Source organism: Nomascus leucogenys, chromosome X (assembly GCF_006542625.1).
Source record: "Nomascus leucogenys isolate Asia chromosome X, Asia_NLE_v1, whole genome shotgun sequence".
NCBI lineage: Eukaryota > Metazoa > Chordata > Mammalia > Primates > Hylobatidae > Nomascus > Nomascus leucogenys.
In genome coordinates, this window is record NC_044406.1 from 2,124,387 (window position 1) to 2,142,148 (window position 17,762).

The following is a 17,762-nucleotide window of genomic DNA, read 5'->3' on the forward strand; positions in this document are numbered from 1 at the left end:
AGACTTTAAATGAGGAGGAAAAATGCATGCTTTTTGGCAACACCACCAGGCGGACCTGACATACAAATAACAGCTCACATTCGACTGTAACCAGCACTCAGAGGAGCCGGTGAGCTGTATGGGCAAAGGACAACCCATGAAGCATCCAAAATGTCCTCTTCAAAAGCTGTCATGGTGCAGAGAAATTTCATTCCTTAAAAGTTAGAAACAGGCTAGGCACAGTGGCTCGCATCTGTAATCTCAGCATGTTGGGAGGCAGAGGTGGCAAGATCATTTGAGCCCAGGAGTTTGAGACCAGCCTGGGCAGCAAAGTAAGATCCCATCTCTACAGAAAATTTTAAAATGAGGTAGGTGTGGTGGTGCACACCTGTAATCCCAGCATGCCAGGAGGCCAAGGCAAGTGGATTGCTTGCAGCCTAAAGTTCAAGACCAGCCTGGGCAACATAGCAAGACCCTGTTCATAGAAAAAAAACAAAAACATTATCTTCACCAAAGAGGTTGTGAAAAATATATACATATGTTTTTTAAAAATTAAAAATAAATAAAAACATTAGCATGGTGTAGTGGTGGGTGCCTGTAGTCCCGGCTACTCTGGAGGCTGAGGCAGGAGGATGGCTTAAGCCCGGGAGGTTGGGGCTGCAGTGAGCCGTGATTGCACCACTGCATTCCAAGATGGGCCACAGAGCAAAACCCGTCTCTAAATGTAAATCTATATATATACTTTTTTATATAAAAGATAAAAATAAACCAACATAGGTAACTTCGGATAGAATTTCTAAAGTCTCTAGGGCTTTCTATAAGACTTAAGAAATATAAACGACTTTGTTCCTTAATTGAAAGCAGGGAATATCAAAATCAGAATCCATGTCCCACAGGAATCCACCTTATCTGCCAAGGAAAACAGTCTTGAGCTATCCTGGCTTGAAGAAAGGAGAACTATCTAACTAAAGCTCTGTTCTGCAAGCTCCTCCCTATTTTTTAACTTGCGGGAGCTCAAGAATTCCATCCTGGGGAATTCTCTCACTTGTATACTCCGCCCACTCCCATGTCCATGCGGTGCTTCTGTGGGATTTTAGGTTTCTGAACTGTAGAGTACTCAGAAGCCCATCGTCTCGGCTGCTCTCCTGCTCCAGGAGGCGCAGGGGGTGTGTGTGAGTTCCTCAGGGCTATCATTAACAAAGTACCACAAACTGGGGGTTGGGGCGGGGGGACGCGGCAGACAACAGACATGCCTTCTCAGTCCAGGTGCAGTGGCTGACACCTGCAATCCCAGCACTTTGGGAGGCTGAGGCCGGAGGATTGCTTCAGGCCAGGAGTTTGAGACCAGCCTGGGCAACACAGCAAGACCTCATCCTACAAAAACTTTTAAAAGTTAGTCAGGCATGGTGGCATATACCTGTAGTCTCAGCTAGTTGGGAGGCGGTAGAGGCTGCAGTGGGCCATGATTGTGCCACTGAATTCCAGCCTGGGCAAGAAGGAGTGAGACCCAGTCAAGAAAGAAAGAGAAATGACGAAAGGAAGAAAGGAAGGGAGGATGGGAGGGAAAGAGAGAAAGAGAGAGAGAGAAAAGGAAAGAGAGAAAGAAGAGAGGAGAGGAGAAGAGAGAGAAAGAGAGAGAGAGAGAAGGGAGGGAGGAGGGAGGGAAGAAAAGAAAAAAAGAAGAGAAAAGAGAAAGAAAGAAGAGTGAAACCCCATCTCCACTAAAAATACAAAAGTGAGTTGGGCATTGTGGCGCATGCCTGTAGTTCCAGCTACTCGGGAGGCTGAGGCAGGAGAATCGCTGGAACCTGGGAGACGGAGGCTGCAGTGAGCCGAGATCGTGCCACTGCACTTCAGCCTGGGTGACAGGGCAAGACTCTGTCTCAAAAAAAAAAAAAAAAAAAAAAAGGACAAGGAAAGGAAGAAAGAAAGACAGGTATCCTCTCATGACTTCGCAGCCCCAGATCCAAAGTTGAGCACGATGGTGTTGGTGGGGTTGGTCCTTCTGCAGGCTCTGATGGAGAATCTGTCCCTGGCCTCTCTCCCAGGTTCTGGGAGTAGCCGGCAATCCTTGGGGTCCCCTGGCTTGGAGATGCACCATTCCTCCAACCTCTAACTCTATCCTCACAAGGTGTCCTCCTCTCGGTGTTCGGCCGTCTCTGTGTCTGCGTCTCCTTCCTTTTCTCGTAAGGACACCAGTCAGACAAGGTTAAAAGCACCCCGTACAGCAGCATCAGCCCATCCTACTTGCATTTCATTTTTAATTCTTTTGTTTTGTTTTTACAAACAGGGTCTTGAGTGCAGTGGTGCCATTACAGCTCAATGCAGCCTCGAGCTCCTGGCCTTCAGCAATCCTCTTGCCTCATCCTTCCTAGTAGCTGGGAGCACAGGTATGCACCACCACACCTAATTGTTTAATTTTCTGTAGAAACCGAGTCTTGCTATGTTGCCCAGGATGGTCTCAAACTCCTGGGCTCAAGTGGTCCTTCTACCTCAGCCTCCCAAAGTGCTACCGTTACAGGCATGAGCTACTGTGCCTGGCCACTTGCATTTTAATTACATCTGCAAAGACCCTATGTCCAAATAGCATTCCAATTCCATTCACAGGAGCCAGAGGTGAGGATTTCAACTATCTTTTCAGGAGACACAATTCGACCGTCAACAGGGTGGAATCCCCAGAACTGGAGCCCCTCACCCAAGCTTTCAGGCACACCCCACAATATCACGCTTAGGACACCTGCAAGCCACAGAAAGATGCAACGAAGCAAACGAGAAAGGGAAGGGTCCCACCCACAAGCGCAGCCTTCAAAAGAACTCTTTTGTTTTTTTTTTTTGAGACAGAGTCTCACTCTTGTCGCCCAGGCTGGGGTGCAGTGGCACGATCTTGGCTCACTGCAACGTCAGCCTCCAGGATTCAAGCAATTCTCCTGCCTCTGCCTCCCGAGTAGCTGGGACTACAGGTGTGCACCACCACACCCGGCTAATTTTTGTATTTTTAGTAGAGACGGGGTTTCGCCATGTTGGCCAGGCTGGTCTGGAACTCCTGACCTCAGGTGATCCACCTGCCTCAGCCTCCCAAAGTGCTGGGATTACAGGTGTGAGCCACCGCACCCATCCTCTGCATATGATTTTGTTCGGAGCTCAGGCAGCATTGGGTCTAGAGGAGAAGGCAGGTGCACTTGTTCCAGTACACACAAGGTGCTTCAAGAACATGATGGGAGGCACCCTGTGTCCCAGGGACAGCAGGTGAATGAGGGAAAACAGGTAGGTGTTTCTTAGATGGGGGAAGTGAAGGACAATGATGAGAGCAAAGAAGGAGGCCTGTCAAAGAAGGGTGGCCTGGGAGAACACCCGGAATGAGCGTGTGAACAGCACCTTCTACCTTCTCCTGCAGGGAGGTGGTGGCAGGAGGCCAGTCCATAAGGATACTGGTAGGAGGATGCTGCACTGCTGGGGCTTTATATGGGACACTTCAGGAGTTCCCTGAGGATGAAAGGAGAGATGCAGGTCATTGCAGAGGTACCTGGGAGGACCAGTGAGGCTATAAAGTGAGGAATGTCTTCAAGGGGAGCAAGGCTGGGAGAGAAAGACCAGGTTAGGAGGGAAGCCAGTACAGAAAATCAGGGCAGAGAGATGGGACCCAGATAAAGCAGAAGATGGATAGGTGGACAGGAGAGGCATGGTAGCAAGATAGCGGAGGGAAGACGTGGGAATTGGATGGAAGGCACCCATGGAGGGAAAGGAGAGACACGCAGGACATCCTCGTCTAAGGCACCTGGGTGGAAATGGAATTACCCTGCTGGAATGGTCTGAATATCTTGTGTCCTCCCAAATCCCTCTGTTGGATCCTCACCCCCAAGGTGATGGTGTTAGGTGGTGTGTCCTTTGGGAGGTCATGAGGGTGGAGTCTCATGAATGGGACGAGTGCCCTTATAGAAGGGACCCCAGAGAGATCCCTCACCCCTTCCACCATGTGAGGACACAGCGAAAAGGTGCCATCTATCAACCAGGAAGCAGGTCCTCACCAGACACTGAATCCACCATGTCTTGATCTTGGACTTTCCAGCCTCCAGAACCATGAGGCAAATGTCTGTCATTTGTAAATTACCGAGTCTAAGATCCTTTGTTATAGCAGCCTGAATGGACTAACACACCTACCCTAGGACATAAGATCGTTGTGTACCATCAGCTGGAAGTGTGTGGGCTGCATCTAAATGGGATATCTCTCATCCACAGTCAACTAGAAACCCAACGAAACCTGAAGCCCAGCCCCATCCACGTGACTGTGGTCCCTTAAAAACCAACTTAACCAGTTCTGCCAAGAGCTACAGATGCAGAACCCAAGGAGGTGAGGAGACAAAGATTCTTGCATCCTTTTCCAGGCAGAGATACTTGGCTCACTCAGGAGAGGAGCAAGGGGCCTTGGGCATGGACTTCTGAACACAGAGCATTTCTTTTTGGACCTGGTCAGCCATGGAGGTCAGGAGCCCTGGAGGTATTCCAGCTCTGAGATCAGAGGCTGATAAGACCTGACAGGTGGAGACTGCTGTGGCCTAAGGCTTTGCATGCAGGCCATGGTCTCGGCCCACCCAGCTTCTTATAAGAGACACACAGGGGTCTAGGGAGAGTGCGTGGGGAGAGGCCTCAGGAGGGGACTCACAGCCTGATGAGGAACGGGTGGCTGACTTCCTTCAGGACAGACTTCTCATTGTGTACGTGCTGCTCCTGCTTCAGGCGGATGACGTCGGGAATACTCATCACCTTGAGGGCGAAGAAATGCTTGGCTGTCTTCTCCTTCACCAGGTGCACCCGCCCGAACGTCCCAGTGCCTGGAGAGAGAAGAAATCGACAGAGGCCATTAAGTCTCCTGACAAAGGGAAAAACCACCGCAGCCATGCAATCAGTGGGGGGGCTGCACCAGGACAGCAAACACAGACCCCAAGTGAAACTTTCAGAGACTTAGTGGCACGGCACACGTGGGCTGATGGCATTTAGTGAGAGGCGCTCACCTGGAATTTCCCACTGAATACAGAAATTGCAGAGAGAGAAAGAGGGAGAGAGAGGGAGACAGAGAGAGACAACTGCCTCTGAATGGTTCCACAATTTGGGGACAAACTGGCCATAATTTCTGCAGACCAGTCTTTGCAGAGAGCACACCCACACGCCCCACACACCCACATGGAGAAGCATTAGAGTAATAGTAAATGTAGTTATATAACACGCCTTTTTCTCTTCAGGCTCTCTGGTTTTATCAGAAATACAGACAGGGTGTAAAACACACAGCCCTCCTCAACACGGCTGTTTCCTTAACGCACATTAAGGCTTGCTCAAAGTACGGAGTCCGTATTCTACAATCTGCCATGGGTTGGGATGAAGTGCTATATAGGTGCCCACAAACAGAAAAAAAAACAACAACAACTGCAACCACTACAAATATAAAAGAAAACCAACAGCTCTACTGTATTCTGCTGGGACATTTTCAATCCAAACACTCTCTTCTCCTCCTTCCCCTCCTCCATCTCTTCCTTCTCTTTTTTCTCTTCCTCAATCTTCTCCCCCTTCTCTTTCACCTCTTCCTTCTCCTCTACTTCCTTTTCTTTTCCACTTCTTCCTCCTCCTCCATCTCCTCCTCCTCTCCCTCCTCTTCCTCCCACTGGAGTGCATCTAAACGAAGAAATCTTATAGTCAATGAGTTATAAAAGAAAATCAAAATCTCTAAACAAGCTTTGCTTGTTCCTCCTCCTCCTTTCTCCTCCTCCTTCTCCTCTTCTTCCTCTTCATCCTCCTCCTCTTCCTGTAATACACTGATCCTACAAGGTGTGCATGTGTTCACACACATATTGAAATATTCGCCACGTAGCATAAATGTTCTTGGGTTAATGGAATGAATGAGTTTACTCTGTCGCCCAAGCTGGAGTGCAGTGGCGCCATCACAGCTCACTGCAGCCTCTACCTCCTGGGCTCAAGCAATCTTCCCGCCTCAGCCTACCCGGTTAATTTTTGTACTTTTCGTAGAGAGGGGGTCACACTACGTTGCTCAGGCTAGCCTTGAACTCCTGGGCTCAAGCGATCCTCCTGCTTCGGCCTCCCAAAGTGCTGGGACTACAGGCATGAGCCACTGCAACTGATGCAGGATTTCTAGAGTATCCCTGAATTGCCTTTGATCTACTTTGATCCCAGCATCAGCAGCCCCTTACTGACATGCATGTCATTCCTCAGCAATATTTTTAGACAGCCCATTCACAGCTGCAGACAGAGATGAGCAACTAAAACAAAACTGCCCTCCCGTATTATGTGAACACACCCACCCCAAACAGCAGAGGAGGCTTCTCAGAAACTGACATTCAGAGAAAGGATGGTTTGGAAGTGTATCCTTCTGAGGAACCAACATCTGTTGACGAGCAAATCTCACTAATCAATATTGATCCATTTACCTATCCATTCATTTGCTGATACTCCTGTGCCTGCTTTATGCTAGATTGCAAAACCCAAGAGAACCAGGATCTTCCAGACACCTGCACTCCCATGTTTATGGCAGCACTATTCACAACAGCCAAGATGTGGAAACAACCTCAGTGTCCGTCCAAGGGCAAATGGATAAAGAAAACATGGTACATATACACGATGGAATACCATTCAGCCCTAAAAAAGAAGGAAACTCTGGCATTTGCAGCAACATGGATGGAACTGGAGGCCATTATGTTCAGTGAAATAAGCTAGGCACAGAAAAACAAATATTAAATATCGCATGATCTCACTTATACGAGGAATCTGACATGGTTTGGCTGTGTCCCCACCCAAGTCTAATCTTGAATTGTGGCTCCCATAATCCCCACGTGTCGTGGGAGAGACCAGGTGGGAGGTAACTGAATCATGGGGGTGGGTTTTTACCATGCTGTTCTCCTGACAGTGAATAAGTCTCACGAGATCAGATGTTTTAATAAATGGGAGTTTCCCTGCTCACGCTCTCTTCTTGCCTGCTGCCATGTAAGACGTGACTTTGCTCCTCCTTTTACCTTCCGCCATGACTGTGGGAACCTCCACAGCCATGTGGAACTGTGAGTCCATTAAACCTCTTCCCTTTATAAATTAACCAGTCTCAGGTATGTCTTTATTAGCAGCGTGAGAATGGACTAATGCAGAATCTACAATAGTCAAACTCGTAGAAGCAGAGAGTAGAGAGGTAGTTATCAGAGGATAGGGCTTGAGGGGGAAGAGGAAATATATTGGTCAAAGGATACAAAGTTTTAGTTGAACAAGATAAATAAACCATGGAGATCCACCATACACCTAGTTCATATAGTTAACAATACTGAACTGATAGATGAAATTTTATATATAAATATCTCACATATACAATAGTGAAATTTATATATGAAAATTTGCTTAGAGGGTAGATCACATTATATTGCTTTGTCTTTTTTTTTTTTTTTTTTTTTTTTTTTTGAGACAGAGTCTCTCTCTGTTGCCCAGGCTGAAGTGCAATGGCACAATCAATAGCTCACTGCAGCCTTGACCTGCCAGGCTCAAGTGATCCTCCCACCTCAGCCCAAATAGTTGGGACTACAGGCGTGCACCACCAAGGGCAGATAATTTTTTAAATTGTGACTGGGTATTTTTGACTGATTTGAGAAGAAAAAAAAAAAGACCACAACCATACAATGGATTTCCTTCCAAGAGTCTGGAATGCCATTGATTGCACATGGTAACATGAAAAGAAAAAGTTGTACTTAAGCTACCAATTTTACTTAGAGTATTTGCTGTAAACTAAAATCCCCATGTTGTAAAATATATAAGCTAATGAATGATGAATTTACTAGCTTATAGGGCAGACTGGGAAGGGAGGAGGAGAAGTAACCTTTGCTTTTTAAGTGAAGTTTCCGATAATGAATATTTTACTATGGCAGAAATAGAAAGTGAACTACAAGATAAAGTGTAAGAAGTAAACAATGTCAATAGCTGACAGGTGTTAAATATTTCTTTAAAAAAAGAAGCAAACAAATAATGAAATAGTAACACATTTTTAAAGTATATTCTCAGTTAATTTGGAAATAAAATAGGTTTTATTACAGTACAACATGGTGTGGACAAAATTAGGTGAAATCAGGTCAAAGACAGGAAGTGGGAGAAGGGCTTTGAGGACTGTGAACTGATACAGTTTAGGTGTTTGACTATGGCCACTGATGTTTCAATTGGATAAAACACAATTAGGAATCGGGAACACTGGCATCTAATCCAAGCTTTGCCTGGGATCGGACCTATGAAATGGGCAACAGAGTAACCTTTTAGTCTCCTGTTGCTCTTCTTTCCAACAGAACATACAGAATACTGGGAAACATTCAATTCTTGCCACACCCTAAAATTCTAATAATGCAATGAATATGGTCCTTGACTTTTCTTCCTCTGTCTGGTTCCTTCCTCCTTATTTATCTTTCTCTATCACCCACTCCAAGGAACCCATTCATTACTTGACTGTGTTTACTGCATAACATTCTGTCTTCTTAGTACTTGTGTTTGACCCTCAACAGAGAGAATTCTCCATGCCTACTTTAAGAACAACAGCTATGACTCGACAGATTTTTTACACTTCTGTGACTTTAAAGCTTTCTCTGAACTGTGTGCGTTATAAACATACAAAACTCAAAACACGTTACTTATGCACTGCAGCGCATCTTTGCGCTACCCTGGGAGATATGGTCAGTCCCGCCAACGCCACAATCAGATTGCAGAAGTATGTCGGTCAACAACCTTATTCAAAGCAGACAGAAGTGGCATGCTGTAATGTTTAAGGTTTATCAGCTTGAGTGAACAGAAACAAAGGCAACATTTAACGGTGCTGGTAGATTTTCCCTGCTTGGTGTTGGCAGGCTCTCCAGTACGCATTCCCCAGTTATCATTATCCCATTTGAGTAGAAAATGTCTATTTTTAGCCTTCTCTGCAGCTAAGGGTGGCCATCTGACCCAGCTTTGCCCAATAAGACATTAAAAAAAGTCTTTTCAAGTGTTTCTAGGCAGGTCAGATCTTTCCTTCCCGATAAGGGAGATCTTGAAGGTAAGTGGTCCATTCCCCCCCTAGAGATCCCCTCCATCTCTCTCCGAGCTAAGCAGTAGTGTTACGCACGACAGAAATCTGATGTGGAGTTTGTCTTTTCTTTTAATTTTAGATTCAGGGGGTTCGTGTGCAGGTTCGTTACGTGGGTATATTGCATGATGCTGAGGTTTCGCCTTCTAATGATCCCGTTGCCCAAGTAGTAAACAGTTTCCAATAGGAAGTTTTTCAGTCTTTTCCCCACTCCCTCCCTTCCCCTTTTTGGAATCCCCATTGTTTACTGTTCCCATCTTTGTGTCCATGAAGTACTCAGTGTTTAGATCCCACTTATAAGTGAGAACATGCAGTATCTGGCTCTTGATTTTTTGCATGGCTGCAATGTGGAGATTACAGTCAAAGCTTTAAGGGGAAAGCTTAAGTATGGGTTCAACAATCCCTTACCCACAGTGGCTAAAGCTAAAGGCTCTGAATACTCAAAGTGTCTTCATCAACACACCTGGCCGCAAAACTGGACCTTGCCTAACGTGAGACTGTTCAGGCTTGATCCTCCTTGGGGTGAATATCTACCTATTTCACTACAGAAAGATTCTTGTCTTGATAACAACATCCAGCCCAGACTCTGCTGAGGGTGTGGTATAATTAAAAAGGACATGCACCCATTCTCATCCCAAATTTAGAAGAATCCCCAGATTCCCAAATATACCTGATCTATACATTTCAGAGTTAGAAGGACCATGACAATCTCGGGAAGGTGTGGCTACTTTTAAGGTGGGCGCACCCTTTTATAGCAGGTGCAACGCAGTGGGCTTTTCCTCCAACATTCAAAGAGTTGTTTCTCCAGCCACGTGCCAGACGAGGAAGGTGGATCAGATTTATGGGCCATTCTGTGTGTGCAATTCTGATCTATAAACATTAATGTGGGGTGGACTCAGGTCTCCTCTCTCCCACTGGGGAACCTCCTGCTTTTTGAAAGCCTCTGACAGTGTGGCCACTCTCTCTGCATTCCCTCATCCATCTACCCCTCCTCCCCTACCCCATCCATCCTTCCCAAGCCCTTGTGTCCAACTTACACACAAACACATCCGGGCCTGTTGTTGTTGTTGTTGTTGCTGTTGTTGTTGTTACAGAGTCTCACTCTGTCGCCCATGCTGGAGTGCAGTGGCGCAATCTTGGTTCACTGCAACCTCTGCCTCCTGGGTTCAAGCGGTTCTCCTGCCTCAGCCTCCAAAGTAGCTGGGATTACCGGTGCCCGCCACCATGCCTGGCTAATTTTTTATTTTTAGTAGTGACAGGGTTTCACCATGTTGGCCAGGCTGGTCTCAAACTCCTGACCTCAAGTGATCCACCCACCTCAGCCTCCCAAAGTGCTAGGAGTACAGGCATGAGCCACTGCACCTGGCTACATCCCAGCTTTCTGTCTGGAGGGATGGGAAGAAGGAGAGAGACGACCTCCACACTCCCAATAACGAGCGAACATCATAAACTTCAACTTTCCCAGAAAAATGCCATGGGCATCTTCTGAGCTCCATCCAAATACAGGCATGTGTAACTGTAAACATACACATACACATTACGGTCACCAAAAAATGAGAGCCTTTATCCCGAATGTTTAGACGACTCAGCAGAACTAACATATTAGGTGAATCACCATGACCATGGAAAATGCTGAAAGGTTCCCTTGTTAGTGAAGACTCACAACTGGCGGCTGGGGGGGTAGGGAGAATCTACAGCCAGGCACCGTAGCTCACAACTGTAATCCCAGCACTTTGGGAGGCCAAGGCAAGAGGATGTCTTGAGGCCAGGAGTTCTCGACCAGCTTGGGCAACACAGCAAGAGCCCCTTGTCTACAAAAACATAGAGATCTCATTCCTATTAAAAGAAATTAGCCAGGAGTCATGGTGCACTCCTGTAGTCCCAGCTACTGGGGAGGCTGAAGTGGGAGGATCGCTTGAGCCCAGGAGGTCGAGGCTGCAGTGAGCTATGGTTGCCACTGCACTGCAGTCTGGGCAACAGAGTGAAACCCTGTCTCCAAAAATAAATAAATAAAAAATAAATAAGGCCAGGCACAGTGGTGCACACCTGTAATCCCAGCACACTGGGAGGCTGAGGTCAGAGGACTGCTTGAGCCCAGGAATTCTGGACCAGCCTGGGCAACATGGTGAGACCCCTATCTCTACGAAAAAATACAAAAATTAGCCAGGCATGGTAGCGTGCACCTGGAGTCCCAACTGCTCAAGAGGCCGAGGCAGGAGGATTGCTTGAGCCCAGGAGGTTGAGACCAGCCAGGGCAACATAGTGAGACCCTGCCTCTATTTAGAAAATAAATAGGCCGGGCACATTAGCTCACACCTGTAATCCCAGTGCTTTGGGAGGCCAAACATGGGAGAATCGCTTGAGCCCAGGAGCTTGAGATCAGCCTGGGCAACACAGTAAGACCCCAGCCTCTATTAAAAATACAAAAAAATTAGCCAGGCATGGTGGCGGGTACCTGTAATCCCAGCTACTCCAAAGGCACAAGAAGGTCTTGAACCAGGGAGCAGGAGGTTGCAGAGAGCTGAGACTGCACCACTGCACTGTGGCCTGGGCAACAGAGGGAGATTTTGTCTCAAAAAAAAAATTTAAAAACATAATAAATATATCTCTCTTGGTTCAAAAATCTAAAGAGAAATAAATAATTTTTTTAAATGTACAAAGTGAGGTATGAGAAAGAACAGAAAACACATTTCTCACCGTGAAAAGAGATGGCCTTTTCCTCTCTTCCTCAAGCCCAGCAAACCCTAAATCCCTCCTGCCTGTGACTGGAGGGAAGGAAGGAGGTGGCCAGCAGAGACAGAAGCGAAGACAGCAGGCCACCGTGTTTATCATCACGAAGCCCATTCATACTAAAGAAGTGCCCAGAAAGAGGAGAAACATGGATTTAAGTTTCTTTTGGTTATATTTTTAAATTTTGCTAGAACTCAAAACACTTTAGGAGATCTGTATGGAATAAACAAAGGGACCATGACATGGAATTTCACGCATTCACAAAAGGGAAAAGAAACCAATCAACCCTGAGTACCTTCCCCTGGGGTCCGTGGGCATATGGGATAGGGTCAGGAGGGTGACGGGAGAAGGACCGTGTCTCACTGCAGCACATTCCCGGGAGTAGATTCACGGATGATCTCAGACACTACCAGCTGACACCATCTGAGCCCAGTTCTTCCTCTGTGCTGCAAGAGCAACACAGCGCAGCTAGCTCGGCCTTTCATAGGTCACCTAAATACAGCCAATCTCCCCTCTCCCCACTTTGTGTGGGTTGAATTGGGTGCCCTGGAAAAGATACGTTGACGTCCTAATCCTTCGTACCTGTGAATGGGACCTTATTTGGAAACAGGGTCTTTGCAGATGTAATTAAGATATACACAAAGGCTGGGCACAGTGGCCCACCACTGTAATCCCAGCACAGGAGTTTGAGACCAGCCTGGGCAACACAGCAAGACCTCAGCTCCACTTTTTTAAAAAATGAAATTAAAAAAAGATATACATTAAGGTGAGGTCATCCTGAAGGCGGTCCAACATGAGTGGTGAATAAGGAGACACAGACACAGAGGAGAAGGCCACGTGGAGAAAGAGAGAGTACAGTGATACGGCCACAAGCCCAGGGACACTTGGTGCCCCCAGGAGCTGGGAGGGGCAGGAAGGAGCCTCCCCTAGAGCCTCCAGAGGGAGCGCAGCCCTGCCGCATCTGCGCTTTAGATTTGTGGTCTCCAGGACTGTGAAACAATTAACTTCTGTTATTTTAAGGCACCCAGTCTGTGGTATCTGTTACCAAAGCAAATATGCCCAGGGGGTACAAATTCAACCACATAGTTCCAAATTTAGCCAAGTACATTCCCTAGCAATGCTGCGAGCTGAGAGTCAAAGGTATAACTCCACCGTCTCTGAGAGCCTGAGAGAGGCTTCCAGGTGGTCTGAACTGTGCAGACCTCAGCAAACAGCAACATCCCAGGAAGGAGAGGGGCTAAGCAGCTACTAATCCCTATTCCTACAAAGACAGCCAGACATGCCTGAGCCTTCCCAGGCCGATCACTAAGGAATGTCCACAACGCAGAGCCGCCTCAAACATGGGAGAAGACAGAAGTCTTCAAAGGAGCCGAGATGAAAAACCAAGTTCAAACTGTAAACTAGGCTGGGCAGGGTGGCTCACACTTGTAAGTCCAGCACTTTGGGAGGCCAAGATGGTGGGGTCACTTGAGGCCGGGAGTTCAAGATCCATCAGGGCAACATAGCGAGATGCTAGCTATAAAAATAAAAATAAAAAATTACCCAGGTATGATGTGATGGTGCACAACCGTTGTCCCAGCTACTTGGGAGGCTGAGGTGGGAGGATTGCCTAAGCCTGGGAGGTCAAGGCTGCAGTGAGCTAAGATCGCATCACTGCACTCCAGCCTGGGCAACAGAGCAAGACCCTGTCTCAAAACAAAAAACAACAACAACAAAAACAAATAGGAAACTAATGGCTGATATTTTAGTCATCTGTATATAAATCCCTTCATAATCTTTACTGAGGTAAGAACCACATTTTCATCCAAAAAAAACAAGGTAGTTGGCCGGGCACAGTGGCTCACACCTGTAATCCCAGCACTTTGGGAGGCCAAGGCAGGTGGATCACAAGGTCAGGAGTTCAGGATCAGCCTGATCAACATGGTGAAACCCCGTCTCTACTAAAAATACAAAAATTAGCCGGGCGGTAGTGGCGCGCTCCTGTAATCCCAGCTACTCAGGAGGCTGAGACAGAAGAATCGCTTGAACCCGGGAGGTGGAGGTTACAGTGAGCCAAGATTGTGCCACTGCACTCCAGCCTGGGCAACAGAGCGAGACTCCATCTCAAAAAAACGAAAACAAACAAACAAAATAAGGTAGTTAAGCAAGAATTTGGTAGGAGTGGTCACAGGGAGAGATTACTTTCTGGGTCTCAATCTTTCCCTCTATCAAGTGTTGGTTATTTCTTTTCATCAGCGCAAATATTCTGAGGTGCATAAAGATCTGACTTAAGCTTCATCTCATTCAGCTTCTGCAGTATTGGCTACTCTCTGTTGAAAAAAAAATCTAGTGGCTAAAAGTAAATGAAAAAAAGTACCTATTAATTACAGTTTGACTTCGGTTCATCCTGGGAAAGGGTTTCAGGACTCGGGGACTTAAAGAGAACTTTCTTTTCTCACAGTCCTGGAGGCTGGAAGTCGGAGACCCAGGTGTGGGCAGGGCTGGTTCCTCCTGAGGCCTCTTCTCCTGGGCTTGTCAATGCCATCTTCTCCCTGTGTCCTCACAGGGTCGTCCTCTGTGTGTGTCTGTGTCCTCATCTCTGTTTTTATTTATTTTTTATTTATTTCTACTTTGTGAGATGGAGTCCTGCTCTGTGGCCCAGACTGGAATGTAGTGGCACGATCACAGCTCACTGCAACCTCCACCTCCTGGGTTCAAGCGATCCTCCAACCTCAGCCTCCCAAGTAGCTGGGATTACAAGCATGCGCCACCACAGCCAGCTAATTTTTGTATTTTTAGTAGAGATGGGGTTTAACCATGTTGGCCAGGCTGGTCTCAAACTCCTGACCTCATGTGATTCGCCTGCCTCAGCCTCTCAAAGTACCATTTTGAAGTGTACAGATTAACAGTGTTAAATACATTCACAATGTCATCCAACCAACACCACCAACCATCTCCACTTGGACTTACTTTTATTTATTTATTTTTAATTAATTAATTTTTTTTTTTAGAGACAGGTCTCACTCTGTCCCGCAGGCTAGAGTGCAGTGATGCAATCTCGGCTCACTGCAGCATAAACTCCTGGGCTCAAGCCGTCAGCCCACCTCAGCCTCCCAAGTAGCTGGTACTACAGGCATGCACCACCATGTCTGGCTAATTTTGTTTTTGAGATCTCACTTTTTTGCCCAGGCTGGTCTCAAAGTCAAGGGATCCTCCTACCTCAGCCTCCCAAAGTGCTAGAATTACAGGCATGAGCCACTGCGCTCAGACTTAACTTACTTTTAATGGGAAAAGTCACGTGCAGGTCCTCAGTAAGCATATTAACTTACCCAATAATAAGGTAACATAATGAGAAATAACGTGGGTGGGACAGCAAATGGCTGATGTCAAAGTAACTTGGATAACAAAAATCACTAATTTTTTAGATGTTTTGAGGATTATACACCTAAGAGGTAAGTCCCTTAATAAACTGTAAATGCCAGTCAACTATAAGAATTCCTAAGGCTCAAAAACAGCTGACACAACAGTCCCTGAATTAAACACATGCATTGTCCATCATCACCCTGCACACTCACCCCACATATTTTAAATAATCTGCATTTCTTTCCTTAAACTGTGATGCTTAAGGAACCTTGAACATGGGCATCCCAGGGGCTAAAAAAAACAGGATGCACCAATTCAATGGGGGAGAGAAGGTGAGGGTGGATGAGCCCTAATTCTCCCTAAAATGCAGGAGAAACAAACCCCAAACAGGCCAATGTTGAGACATCATGGACAGAAATCTTTGCAAGAGGAGAGCGTCACAGTGGCCCTGCTGGGACACCAAGGACAGCATCACGCTCCGCACGGACACTCCGAGAGAGGCAGCTGCACGGAAAACACACTTCAGAAAAGGTGAAACCCCAGCCTGGCCAACACGGTGAAACCCCGTCTCTACTAAAAATACAAAACATTAGCTGGGCGTGGCAGCGCATGCCTGTAATCCCAGCTACTCGGGAGGCTGAGGCAGAATTGCTTGAACCCAGGAGGCGGAGACCGCAATGAGGCAAGATCACACCACTGCACTCCAGCCTGGGCGACAGAGCAAGACTCTGTCTCAAAAAACAAACAAAAAAGGTAAAACCCAGCTGGGCGCGCTGGCTCACGCCTGTAATCCCAGCACTTTGGGAGGCCGAGGCAGGTGGATGATTTGAGGCCAAGAGTTCAAGACCAGCCCAGACAACATGGTGAAACCCCATCTCTACTAAAAATACAACGATTAGCCGGGCATGGTGGCAGGCACCTGTAACCCCAGCTACTCAGGAGGCTGAGGCAAGAGAATCGCTTAAACCTGGGAATCGGAAGCTGCAGTGAGCCAAGATCACACCACTGCATTCCAGCCTGGGCGACAGAGCGAGACTCTGTCTCCAAAGAAAAAAAAAGGTTAACTCAAGAAGTGGGCACAGCCCCCATCCATCTTGTCTACAGCCTGGGAGGCCAGTTACATGCCACATTCGCTTGGGAGGGAACACACTCTTATTCCACACCTGTAGATGGGTGGAGGCCGGGAGCAGTGGCTCATGCCTGTAATCCCAGCACTTTAGAAGGCTGAAGCAGAAGGATCACTTGAGCCCAGGAGATCGAGACTAGCCTGGGCAACATAGCCAGAAACCATCTATACAAAAAAAAATTGTTTTTAATGAGCAGGGTGTGGTGGTATGCACCAGTAGTCCCAGCTACTTATGAGGCAGAGATGGGAGAATTGCTTGAGCCCGGGAGTTGGAGACTGCAGTGAATTATGATAGTACCACTGCATTCCAGCCTGGGCAAAAGACTGGGACCCCCATCTGTTTAAAAAAAAAAAAGTGAGGCCCTTCTCCATAAGTGATATTTGCTTCTATATCGAGAAAGGACTTTGGAGAAATATACAAGACACATAAATATGGGCGCCTGGGTGGGAGGAGAGGGCAAATTCTGCACAGGTGAGGCACAAAAACAGATGCATTTCACTATATAACTTTCTCACCTTTTAAAATTTGTGACTATAGAAATACTCCATCTACATAGGTTCAATTTATGTTAAATTGATAAGTGAAACTGATGCATTGCATTAAATAATTGTTTGAAAATAATGGTATCAGAATGTACAAATTTATCGTCATCAAACTCAGTTCTTTTCCTTGACATTTTCCCCCCTGGGTAAAATCAATAAAAGAACACTAAATGCTACCAGGTAGGAAATAAGTGTGTGAAACACGCAATTCTTCTTTACGAAGTCGATTTTTGAAATTACTGCTGCAAACAAGTATAATAACCTTCCATTTTATAGAGGAAAAAAAGCTTTTAAAAAGTAGTTTTAAAAAAGAGTGTGTGTTGGCCAGGCATGGTGGCTCGTGCCTATAATCTCAGCACTTTGGGAGGCCACGGAAGGACATCAGTTCAGGAGTCCTAGACCAGCCTGGGTAACATAACGAGACCCTATCTCTATTAAAAGATCAAAAAATTAGCAGGGCATGGTGGTTACACAGCTGCAATCCAAGCTACCTGGGAAGCTGAGGCAGGAGGATCACTTGAGCCCAGGAGTTCAAGACAGCTGTGAGTAGTGATCGCACCCCTGTGCTCTAACTTGGGTGAGAGAGCAAGACTCTGTCTCAAAAAATGAATGAATGGGCTGGGCGCGGTGGCTCATGCCTGTAATCCCAGCACTTTGGGAGGCCAAGGTGGGCGGATCACAAGGTCAGGAGATGGAGACCATCCTGGCTAACACGGTGAAACCCCGTCTCCACTAAAGATACAAAAAATTAGCCGAGTGTGGTGGCAGGCGTCTGTAGTCCCAGCTACTCGGGAGGCTGAGGCAGGAGAATGGCAGGAACCCGGGAGGCAGAGCTTGCAGTGAGCCGAGATCGCGCCACTGCACTCCAGCCTGCATGACAGAGCAAGACTCCGTCTCAAAAAAAAAAACACAAACAAACAAAAAAAACAGTGTGCTAACTCTTTGCATAAACTGAAAACT

General features: G+C 46.8%; 1 protein-coding gene across 1 annotated transcript in view; it reads right to left on the bottom strand.

Moving 5' to 3' along the window:
- Positions 1 to 17,762, bottom strand: part of PRKX (protein kinase X-linked) — a 105,061-nt gene that overhangs the window by 61,510 nt on the left and 25,789 nt on the right. The window contains exon 2 of the mRNA XM_030807319.1: positions 4,640 to 4,808. Within this exon, the coding sequence (XP_030663179.1) occupies positions 4,640 to 4,808 (169 nt within the window). The remainder of the gene's footprint in view (positions 1 to 4,639; positions 4,809 to 17,762) is intronic.